General features: G+C 38.7%; 1 protein-coding gene across 7 annotated transcripts in view; it reads left to right on the top strand.

Annotated features, from left to right (window-relative positions):
- Positions 1–12247, top strand: part of Kif2a (kinesin family member 2A) — a 53918-nt gene that overhangs the window by 14490 nt on the left and 27181 nt on the right. For all 7 annotated transcript variants that reach the window (XM_060385695.1, XM_060385694.1, XM_060385693.1 and 4 more), the window contains exons 2-3: positions 10945–11039; positions 11620–11736. In XM_060385695.1, coding sequence (XP_060241678.1) covers positions 10945–11039; positions 11620–11736 — 212 coding nt within the window. The remainder of the gene's footprint in view (positions 1–10944; positions 11040–11619; positions 11737–12247) is intronic.

Here is a 12247-nt window from a genome sequence, read left to right as displayed (position 1 = left end):
GTGGTCTACAAAATGGGTACAGGACAGCCAAGGCTACACAGAGAAACCCTGTCTGGAAAACAAAACAACAAAAAAATCTTGACAGACCTTCTTAGGCACATCACATTTGAGTACATCTTTTCCAGTCACAGCAATATTGATTTTTAAGTAATTAGAAAGCCCTGAAATTCATGTATTTATTCGTGTATTTTATTTTATTCACTGAGTCAAAAGTGACTTGAATTGGAGCAGTACTCGTAACTGTTCGTTTGTAGTTTTTTCTTACACAGATTCATCTGTATTAATATACACTGACATTTCGTTATTTGCTTTTTGTTTTTGGGTCTTTTGAGACAAGGTCTCGCTATATGTCCCTAGCTGGTTGAGAGCTTGCTTTGTAGACCAGGCTGCCTGTGAACTGACACAGGTTCTCTTGCCTGTGCCTCCTGGGTGCTGGAAATAAAGGCAAGTGCTATATAATGCCTGTTCTCATTGGCAGATGTTTGAAAGTTGAACTCTAAACTGATTATTTTTACTGTGACAAAAATTTGAACATTACTGTAGAGATTTTTAAATAGGCTGAACATAAAATGACATTAAAATAAAGGCTATGATTTTAAAATATATATTTATTTAGCCAAGATAATTTATCTTGGTATTTAAACTTGTGGAATTTACTTTTCCATTAGGTTCAATCTTGAAGTTGCCTGCCTGTCTTCCTTCCTACTTTTCTTTCTTCCCTCCTTACATTCCTCCCTCTCTCCCTCCCTCCCCCTTTTGTTCCTCCTTCCCTCCCTTCCTTCGTTCTGAGATGGCTGAGTTAGTACAAGCACTAGGACCTGATTTCAGCCCCAGGTTCCATGTAAAACATAAATGCTGGGCCCACTTGTAATCCTAGCACTTGGGAGGACAGAAACAGGAGCCTCCCCTACTTAATGAGTTTCAGACCACTGAGAGACCCTGTCTCAAAGGAAGGTGGATCAGTCCTGAGAGCGGTCACACACACACTCCTTGAATTTTGGCTTTGTAACATTTTATCTGAGAATGGTTAGTTTAATACGTGTGAAAATGAGATTGGTTCTCAGAAATTATGAGGAGCCGATTTTTAGGCAGTGCATAGGCATGATCCATTGGAGGCCAACGAGCTGTTCCTTAAACATGATATGTATGAAAATGTTGATGAGGAAACTTTACTTTTACTCAACCCGAATTCTAACCAACTCCAGCACTGTGGCTGATAGAGTGAGTCAGTCACCTGTATGTGCACAATACTAGCATGTTTGGTCAATGAGTGTCTTAGGTTTACTATCACAGTGATGAAATAGCACGACCACAAGCAAGTTGGGAGGAAAGGGTTTATTTGGTTTACACTTCCACATTGTAGTCCATCACTGAAGAAAGTCAGGGTGGGAACTCCAACAGCAGGAACCTGGAGGCAGGAGCTGATAAAGAGGCCGTGGAGCGGTGGCTTTTAGCTTGCTCCCATGGCTTGTTCACCCTGCTTTCTTGTAGAACCCAGGACCACCAGCCCAGGGAATGTCTCCACCCACAGTGGGCTGGGTTCTCACCCATCAAACAGTAATTAAGAAAATGCCCTACAGCTGGTTCTTGTGGAGGCATTTTCTCAAGTGAGATTCCATCCTTTTCAGTTAACTCTAGCTTGTGTCGAGTTAACATAAAAGTAGACACCACAATGAGCAGTAAATAAGATCAAATTAGATTTATATGCAGTGTTGTGATTGCTTTATGCTCAATCCCTGTATTTTCTCCAACATTTTCTTAAATGCTTTAGTGTTCATTCAATACTAAGCCAAACAAGGTGGTAAATTAATATGTTAGGCTCTGAAAATGCATTGAGGCCTGATGTGGTGGCACATGCCTTTAATCCTAGCATTCTGGGAGGCAGAAACGGGCCTGATCTACAGGGTGAATCCAGGAGGACAGCCAAGGCTACACAGAGAAACCCTGCCCCCCATCCAAAAAAAAACTTAAAATAAAATACATTGAGGGCTTGTGTACCCTGCTAGAAACTGTTACACTTGAATACAGTTAAAACACTGTCTTAGTTCAGTCTCATTTTAACAGAATACCCAAGACTACAGAAATGATGTAAAAGGTTTATTTTACTTTATGCATGGAGAAGAAACAGAAAGGAAAGCGGGTACAAGGCTTTCCTTTGTAGTCCTGTCCTGCCTGGGTAGTTTTTCTTTTGAAATTTAGGTGGTGCCATATGCAGAACTTGTGCAAGAGACACCACCAAGGATTCTGGCCTGTGCTCCTGAGAGCTGTGGCCTAAACTGCACTTGGGTACTTTCTGTCCTCACTGGAATCCTGGTGCTGGGATTGCATGGTGAAGACAGCTCGCGGAATCCCACCATGAACTGTGTGATGGAAAAAGGTGGCAGCAAGCCCATCTTTGGAATGCTTTCTTTTCAATTACGTTAGCCAGCTTTTTGTCACTGTGACAAAGTACTTATTTATTTTTGTTCACTGTTTCAGAGTTTCTGTACGTAGTTACCTGGTTTGTTGTTTCTGAACTCGTGTTTGATTAAGACAGAATATTATGACAGGGAAGGCGAGGGATGATGTGGGGCAAAGTGACTCTTGGGGGGGGCAGGGGAGAGATAAAGTAAGAGGTCTCTAGGCCAGCAGTGTCTCCAGCTTTGGGACTGGAGGCCATTTTATATTCAAACTATAAAACCCACTGTCTTGATGAGTAACATTTGGCTTCCTTCTTTTTTGGAGCTAATTTGTTTAGCTCAACTATACTCTTAGGTACTTCATGTGACTAAGCTGCAAAATTTCTGAGTTTTTAATTTATTTTTTTAACATTTCTTTGCTCTCAAATCAGCATTAACAGTATGATTACACAGTCTGGTTTTGTATTTGCTATAGAAACTAGTTTGGCACTGTGACGATGGACACAGTTCATTCAGGTTCTTTGCAATGGATATATAATAAAGGTGGGAACAGGGCTAAATAAAAGAAGAGGTCCTGGAAAGAAGTTCCATCGGTGAAGTGGTTACTCTGTATGAGTTTTCAGGTGAGTCCCCAAAATCCACATACAAAGCTAGACATGGTAGTATGTGCTTTTAATCCCTGTTTTGGGAAGGCAGAGACAGACAAATCCCTGGGACTTGATGACCTAGCATAACAGACGAGTCCCAGGTCCCAGTGAGAGACCCTATCTCAATAGCAAGGTGGATGCCTCCTGTGGAGTAACCCCAGTGATATTTAGCCTTAAAAATGAATATACATACAACTGACAATCTGAAAATTCTATCAATACAAATTTTCTCATATACTTTTATTTAAAATGTTAATTGCTTTGCTAGGCAAGTGGTATACCTCTTTAATCCCAGCACTCAGGAGGCAGAGACGGGCGATCTCATGAGTTTGAGGCTTACCTGCTCTATTAGGACAGTTGGGACTACACAGAGAAACCCTGTTTTGAAAGCAAAACAAACAAAAAGTTAATTTGACATCCTTAAATGCAGATTTTCTTCAAGTAAAAATTGACTTAAAAGCCTAACTTTGGGTACTAAAAGCCAAGAGACATGCCAGTAAATAATGACTAGGGACACACTCTACACTCTACACTCTACATTGAAAAACAAACAAGAAAAACAATTCAGCAGGTAATATTTTCTCCAGGGTAGCTTGGAAGCTGAAAACTTGAAAGTTTCTACATTTTAAGTTTTGAGCCTCTGTTATTGATTATATGGTGAATTTTATGAAATATTAAAAACTTAACAGTTTTCAAATTTGTGAATATGACTTGAAGATGGGTAAAATCTTCTAGTCAGAAATAGAATGATAATGTTTGTGTATTGGCATCAGTCTGCGTTAGACATTTATGAGAAAGCCAAACAGACATAGCTGAGCTCAAAAGATAACAACCGAGGAGAAGTAGTTTAGAAATGCTAAATGGGTGAGGCTGAATTAGATGGTGATGGAAAAAAGACACTGCTGGACATGGTAGTACGTGCCTAATCCACGGACTCGAGGTCAGTCAGGGCTACATAGCAAGATGATGTCTCTAAAACTGAATTGGTTAATTGACTTGATTGAAAATTGCTCCACATTTGTATTCTCTAGCTAGGTTTATAAAAAAAAGAATTTCCCATGGGAAAGCAGTCAGAGATAGCTAAGGTTGAGTCTTCTGTGTACTGGGAGATCCACATATTTTTGACTTTTGTCTTTAGTCAGATGTCATACCTTTAAAATTCATTAACAGACTATCCATAGAACTGCCATGTATTTGCAGTTTAAGAAATATTTATCAAAAATGCGTGAGGTAAAGAATCATAAGGAAAATTAGAACAATAACAAAAATAGTGCATGGAAGAACTCATTAGATGTTAAAGCAGTTCTTGAAGAGAAATAGGGAGTTTTAATTGCTGTGAGTAAACAAAGAAATGTGAAAGATGAACAAGCTAAATGTTCTTTTTAAAAATATAATGGGAGCTGTGAAATGGCTTTGTGGATAAGGACATTTGCTGCCAAGCTTGACAACCTGAGTCAGTTCCCCAGGTTTCACATGGTGGAAGGACAGAACCAATTTCTACAAGTTGACCTCTGACTGCCACAGGCTGTGGTCTCTATATACCCCGCTTCACACACACACACACACACACACACAATGATGAGAAACATAGAAAAAAAGTCTAGAAAAGTTATCAAAAGGCAGAAGTAACATTGTGAGTCATTAGAAGAGTGCTTGCGCCAAACACTAAAGGTTCAAATAATTGTGATTTTTAAAATTTTGTTTTGTTTTGTTTGGAGACTGGGTCTGATGTAGAGCTGCCTGACCTCTAACTTGGCTATATAGCCAAGGATAACCTTGAACCTCTTGATTTCCTTCCACCACCTACAAAGTACTGGGATCTCATGTGTGAGCCACTATGCCCATTTTATGATTTTGTACCCATTGTATTTCAGAGTATAGGAAGGAAAGATATGCCATTAAAAGTCATTTCATGAGCTAATAAGATGGCTCAGTGAGTAAGGTAGCTACTGCCAAGCCTAACAATTGAATTTGATCTATGAGCCTACATGGTAGAAGCAGAGAACCAATTCCTTCCTGCAAGTTGTACTCTGGCCTCCACATGTGTGTTGCAACATGTGTGCATCTGCATACACAAACACGAATAAAATGTAATAAAATATTTTAAATGATTTCATGAGGCCAGGGTAACAGATACCAAATTTTAATAAAGTTGATGTGGGAAAGGAAATTGTTGACTGGTGTCAAATAATATGCAGTTCATTTATAACCAGATTTCTTAACAGTTTGATACTATTAATTTACTTTCTGGAATGGGAAAACTGATTTTACTATTCACACAAGCAAGCAAAAAGGCCAAGATCATAAAACAAACTGAAGAATGTTAAGATGGGAAAGACTACTTTAGAATTAAGCAAAGCTCTCAGAGTACCTTGGATTCAGAGATGAGGAAGTAGACTCATGCATATGTGCTTCAACTATGAGGAAGTAGTATTGCAGATAAAGGGAGAACACAAGTTTCAGGTAGTGGTGCTAAACAAGTTGGCTCTCCCCCCCTTCATATCCCCCACCCTGAGACAGGGTTTCTCTGTGTAGCCTTGGCTGTCCTGGAAATTACTCTGTAGACCAGGCTGGCCTTGAACTCACAGAGATCTGCCTGCCTCTGTCTCCCTGAGTGCTGGGGTTAAAGGTGCGTGCCACCGTGGCCAGCTCAAGTTGGTTTTCATAAGGGCAGGGAAGGAAGTTGGTTACATACAGACTAAGTACCAAGGGATTAAGGACATGAATATGAAAGGGTGTGTTATACTTCTAAGAATATATGAAAGGGTGTGTTACACTTTTGAAGAAAATGTAGGAACTGTGTTAAGTGAGCTCAGTCTGCTGAAAATGTTTACACAAAAAAGGTAATTGTAAAAAAAGTGTGAGAGATGTGTGTTGGCAACAATGAAAGCCTTAGGACGCATGGTTTCTAGTATCTGGTCAGAAGGCAAAAAGCAATATGACTTCATTTTCTTACATTTTATTTCCTCTAGAATTTAGTGTTAGCTGTTGTATCTGGTTGATTTCGCTTTATTTTAAACTAGATTTACGCACTAAAAAAAATTTTAGTGTGTATTTTGCCTGCATGTATGCCTGCATGTATGTACAACTTACATTCCCGGGTGCCTGTGGAGGCCAGAAGAGGGCATTAGCTACCCTGAGACTGACTGGAGTTAAGATGCTCGTAAGCCACCATATGGCTGCTGGGAATCGAACCTGGGTCCTCTGGAAAAGGAACATGTGCTCTTAACAACTGAGCCATTCTCTAGCCGCCATCTGGCAGTTTTTGCATTTTAAAGCTTTCTGCATCTCTGCATTGGCAATTGGAGTTTCGGAGGTTCCAGCGTCTTCAAAACCAGCTCTTCCCGCATGTCATTGATTTTCTTTATTCTTTCATTGTCAATCTGTGCTATCACTAGAGACTCAAGACATTGACATTATGATTTATAACATTAATACTAGATATTTTGCTTTACATTTTTGTCACTCCTAGTTATTAGTATAGAAGTTCTTCCAAAAAGTTGGACTGTGGAAATGGATAGCCAGCAGTGAGAATATTTTTATGGGTTGGCTTGTATCTTTTGGAATGTGTATTCATTTTCACTTGTGCTCATCATGATTTCCTAGATCCAGTCCCACAGTAGACGGTGTAAAGAAGGTGGAATTGTCTTCAGTCCCCTCCATAGGCTCTGTATCTCTTGCCAGTTGTTTTGGTCTGAAACAAGGTGTCTTTCTCTCTTTCTCTCTCTCTCTCTCTTCCTTATACATTCATACATACATACATACATACATACACACATACACACATTCAGACTCACATGGAGCTTGCTATGTAGGTCTTAGTTGTAGCCATCTTCGTGCCTCTGGTTTCTGAGAGCCACTGTGCTCATCAGGCTCAGGTTTATTCTTCAGGGTATTTGGTATTCAAACACATTTTCCTGGGGCTCAGATGTTGTTTCCTTTCTTGCTGTTGATGGAACACTGTCAATGTCTGTTACCTTTTCCAAAACTTGTTACTGAAATCTTCTTGTCCTGATTAATGGTTATTACTACTTTCAGATTATCAGGGATGGTATGGGCAAGGGTATCGCCGGGGTCAGTTTAATAAAGCAGTGACAGATCTTATCAGACTGTGATGGAAACTAGGTTTGCCCCAGCATGACTTCTCATGTTACTCTTGAGACCATTCTCCATTTTCATTTCTAGTTCAACTCATCTTCTCTGTTTTCATAATCTTCTTAAATGTAGACCCACTGCTTCAGCATCACTAAGAAGGACCTTCTTCCCTTCGGGGAGAACAGTTTAGCTGATGACCTTCGTTTGTCAGTAGCTCCGCAATCCTTATCTTTTGGCTGGTACTTAATTTCTTGGGAAACCTCTGCCCACTGACAAAGCATGGCATAGGTAGCTACTGTGCCTGTTTTGGCCAAGGGCAGGACTGTAATGGGTGGTTTGCTGTGGAGCTCCCTACTGCACTGGCCACAACCCTGTGATTTGCATGAAGATCTGAGACTTCCTCAGCTTAATGCATCATATCAGTAACCTTGGCTTCATGGATATTTAGATCTGCATCACGGTCCAGGTTTTCCATGCCCAGTCTTCTCCCTCCTTCCTTTATCTTTCACAGTAAATCTCCTATACTCTTTTCTTAACATGTCTCTCAGGAGACCCAGCTGATAATCCCACGCTAGTTATTTACCTAATTTCCTCTGATTGCAGTGAGGATTTTCTTTAATTTTTAGAACTGCATTTGTGTATGTGTGAACAACAACTTGTGGGAGTTGCTTCTTTCTATTTTGTGGGTCTCAGGGCATCAGGCTTGGTGGCAAGTGCCTTTAACAAGGGTTAAAGGCGAGGGTTCTTTCTTAAACTGTTCCTGTTTTGATTCTTATTATTTCATAGTGAATTGTCTTCTATGGGGAATTTTGCTTTTTTTTTTTTTTAAGAGTCTACCTACTGCAGAGAATGACAATGTTTACTCAGTTGTTTTCATATCTTTGTCATTTAAATTCTTCACCCATCCTTTTTTTAAGACAAGGGAGAATAGAGGCAATATTGTTTGAGATTGGGTTAATTAAAAAGATAGCAAGTCACTCTAGTAAGGGATAAATAAAGTTAGAGGTTAGAAGACATCAATAAGATCATGTAAAAAAATTTTCAGTGGGGGAGGTTGTTGGACATGGTGGCACACACTTTTAATCCCAACACTTTGGAGACTGACGCAGGCAATCTCTGAGTTTGAGGCCAGCCTGGTCTGCCCAGCAAGTTCTAGACCAGCCAGGGCTACAAAGTAAGACTCTTACTGATCAATCAAAGTAATTGATAGACTAAACATTTTGTCCTTTATTCAGAATGGGTTCTATTGGAAGTTTTTTGAGCAAAAATGTGACTTAGTGGGTGGTGGTGGTGGTGGTGGTGGTGGTGGTGGTGTGTGCGCGCTCACGTGCATGTGTGTTTTGTGTGTGAAGGTATGCATGTGGTGTGTGCCACACAGTAGATGGTGTAAAGAAGGTGGAAAAGATGCCACCCTCTGTTTGCTTTCCTGATAGGGTCTCTCTGAGCCTGAGCAGCAGCCTGCCACCCCTCCACAGGCACATGGCCACACGTAGCTTTTTATGTCAGTGCTGGGGATTTGAACTCAGGTCTTCAGGCTTATACAGCAAGTGCTTTTCCCTGCTGAGCCCTCTCTCCAGCCTGTTGTTTGTTTTGAAATAAGTTCTTGGCTGACCTGGAACTCACTATATAGCTCAGACTGTTCCCAAGCTTGCAGTAATCCTCCTGCCTCAGTTTTCCTACTGCTGAAATTAGACATGCATATCCATACTCAGCTATAATTTAGTTTAAACAGTGATTTTGGCTGATGTGTGGAGAACAGAATGAAGGGTAAAATGGATGGAAACGGAGAGCAGTTGACAAGAGTATTACAGTCATGCAGTGATGCAAGTCTGTCTCTGTTTTGTCTTTTAGCAACTTCATACATCTGTGGGTTTTGGTTGTTCTCTGCTTTCCTGTCATTCTCCTCTACGGTTTAAATCATTCTTCCTAGCAAGCTCCAACCCCCCTTGTTTCCATGACTCTGTGTATGTGTATGACTTACTGAGCTAACTAGAGTTATAACAGGACGTAGATATCTTGTACCAAGTAGTAGAATTAGTGTAAGAAAGGATCTGGCTGTGAAACGATATAGAAAAACATTAAGATTAATGCTTGATATTGCTACTAGAAAAGAATAAGTCTGCAGTTGGAAACCTAAGTGGAAGATAATTTGTTGCTTACTCTTTTTATTATTTGTGAGTTTATGTGTGTGTTGAGTGCGTTGCTCACACGCAATCTGAGCACATATAAAGTTTGTTGGATTCCCTGGAGTTGGAATTACAGTTTTGAGGCACCTGGTATGGGTGCTGCAAGTGTTCTTAACTGCTGAGCCTTCTCTACAGCCCTTGATTACACTTAATAAAGGAGTATCTAAGTCCATACTGTCTGTCTGTGAAACTGTTAAAATTAATAGCCTAGCTAAAATGAATGTCTATGGTGTCACGGCAGCAGCACCTTGTGTGTGTTGAGAAAAAAAGGACATGTGGTCATACAATCCTGTAATCCCAGCCTTCAAAAGGTACAGTGGGGAGATCAGATGTTGAAAGCCATCCTCAGCTACATACTAAGTACAAATACCCTGTCTTGACCAGTTTATCAGTTGCTAGTACTCTCAGTATTTGATTATTGGTTGGTTGCTTTACAGATTAGGTTTTATGTAGCAGAACTTGAATTCATTGTGTAGTTGAGAATGGCCTTCCAAATGCTGAGCATAGCATATTTTTATGTGGCGTGTGTGTTTGTGTGAGAGTAACGGTAATTTTATACATAATTTAAATCAATGATGCTCTTATCTTTAATACAGTGTTAGCATTACAGTCTTAAATGTTTTGTTTTGGGTATTTAAAATATTGCGAATTAACTTAAATAAAGTTATAATACCCAAGGGTTTCATTTAAGAAACACATGTGAAAATTCTTTTGTTCAACATTTTTTAGATAATATGTAGATATATAAAACTTTCTATATTTGATTAATAATCAAATGGAATGAAGACATGAAATAATAAATACATGGTGGATAGATAATGAGGATCTATTAGTCTGATTCTAGGAATTCCTCCTAAGGAAATAAGTGGCAAGTGTATAATGACATATATATAGGGTCACGGCTGTTTATAATATTGAAAATGTAACCTCAGAGACCACTATAAAGTACAACAAACAATATTATATAGTGGCTTAAAATAATGATTAAGCTTTATAGTTATTGACTTGGTAAGGTCCATAGTCCACTAAAAGGGAAAGGAAACAAGTTTAAAGCTTATGTATCATATTCCGTCTATTGATGTCAAGATTACAACCATCAGAGAAAGTAAGTAAAGATCTAGGCAGGCAAATACAGGAGAGAACATTTAGGTTAGTAATTGCTAATCTTTGAGGAATCACGTTCTTTTTCTCTATACAAAGATAATGTCTTTATTTTGTACCATATATGATTTAAAGACATAAATGGTCTTTTTGTCAGTATAGTATAACAGTTAATCTTATGAATCTGTTTTGTATACTACAGTGTAAGTTTGGATTCATAGCAAATTAACCTCCTGATCATTAGAACTGTTTAGTGGCATGAAAATTTAGTCATCTGTCACGGTGGTCATTAATCAGGTAGACTTTCTTCTTAACAAATACCCTGAGTTTCTGGACTTGATCTTATGAACCTAATGGACAAAGTTTATTTTTATAAGAAAATTTCTTGTAAGAATGGTCAGGTAAAACATAAGGAAATGTATGTGTATATGTGTATGCAAATTAAGTTGTAGTTTACCATATTTTAAGAGTGCTGTTATTTATTGCTTCTAAAATATATGTTTTATTCCCACTTAGGCCGAATACACCAAGCAATGGTAACATCTTTAAATGAAGATAATGAAAGTGTAACTGTTGAATGGATAGAAAATGGAGATACAAAAGGCAAAGAGGTACTATTGCTATGTTAAACATCATTTCTAGTTAAGAGTCTGAACTATGTAATTTTAAAGGATATAGATATTCTGTATCATTCTTGTAAGAACTTTCAAATAGGAGCTAGAGAGATGATCAGCGGTAAAGACCAATGGCTGCTCTTCCAGAGGACTCTGATTTAATTTTCTGCCCCAACATGGTGGTTCACAGCCATCTGGAACTAGTTTCAGGGGATCCAATAGTTTTCTGGTATTTTAGGACACCAAGTGTGCACGTGGTACACAGACATTCATGTAGACAAAACACCTATACATTAAGCATCTTTCCAATGAGTTTCAAAAATTAACTCAAAGAAAGAAAATCTCTTCATATATCATCTGTTCATTAGCTCCATGCATAAAATTTGAAAATTCTTGTATGTAAATATGCAACATTGTAGTTTCAGTGGTTACTTTTTACTAACAGTTCTTAAAATCAAATGTAAAATATGGTAGATTATTGTTCTAAACAATCTAGCTTGCAAAGTAGTGTCATACATTAGGTTGAAGTAGTTTAAGAATCATTTTATCTATAACTTACATGTGTTTGTTTAAACAGATTGACTTGGAAAGCATCTTTTCGCTTAACCCTGACCTTGTACCTGATGAAGAGATTGAACCCAGTCCAGAAATACCTCCACCCTCCTCATCCTCAAAAGTAAACAAAATTGTAAAGGTTAGTTAGGCGCATGTACTCATGTGCTGATTTGAAACCGATACACTGAAGAGTAGGTATAGTCTATGTTAAGTATTGGTTTTCATTTTTAAAAAGTTCTTTCCACCATCTGTCCAGTTCACAATTCAAGAAAATTTAAGAGAATCAGTTCATAAAAATTCCTTGCCTAATTAGGATTTTTTTTTTTGAGACTGATAGCAATCTCAGGAGAGATGAGGCAAAGCTATTTTCTTCTTAGTGTTGAATGAACACTTACTGATTGATAAAGGAATGAGTATTCTGATAAAGTTCTTTTAACTTGGTAAGAAATGGTAAAAGTGGTTTAACCGCCTCTACATTGGTGGTGAGGAGAAGCTTGAGAGCAACGCTGCATCCTCTGGGGTAGCTATGGTTCTGCAAAAGTTAAAAAGCCCATTCATTTTTTCACCTTTAAAGGCAGCTCTCCCATTCTCTTGAAACTCTTTATTCTATTAATACACTGCATGAAAACACAACCAGAGAGTTCTGCCTA

Source organism: Meriones unguiculatus, chromosome 6 (genome assembly GCF_030254825.1).
Source record: "Meriones unguiculatus strain TT.TT164.6M chromosome 6, Bangor_MerUng_6.1, whole genome shotgun sequence".
In the NCBI taxonomy this organism is placed as follows: Eukaryota; Metazoa; Chordata; class Mammalia; order Rodentia; family Muridae; genus Meriones; species Meriones unguiculatus.
Note: the sequence above shows the minus strand (reverse complement) of the source record. Positions and strands in the feature narration are given on the sequence as shown.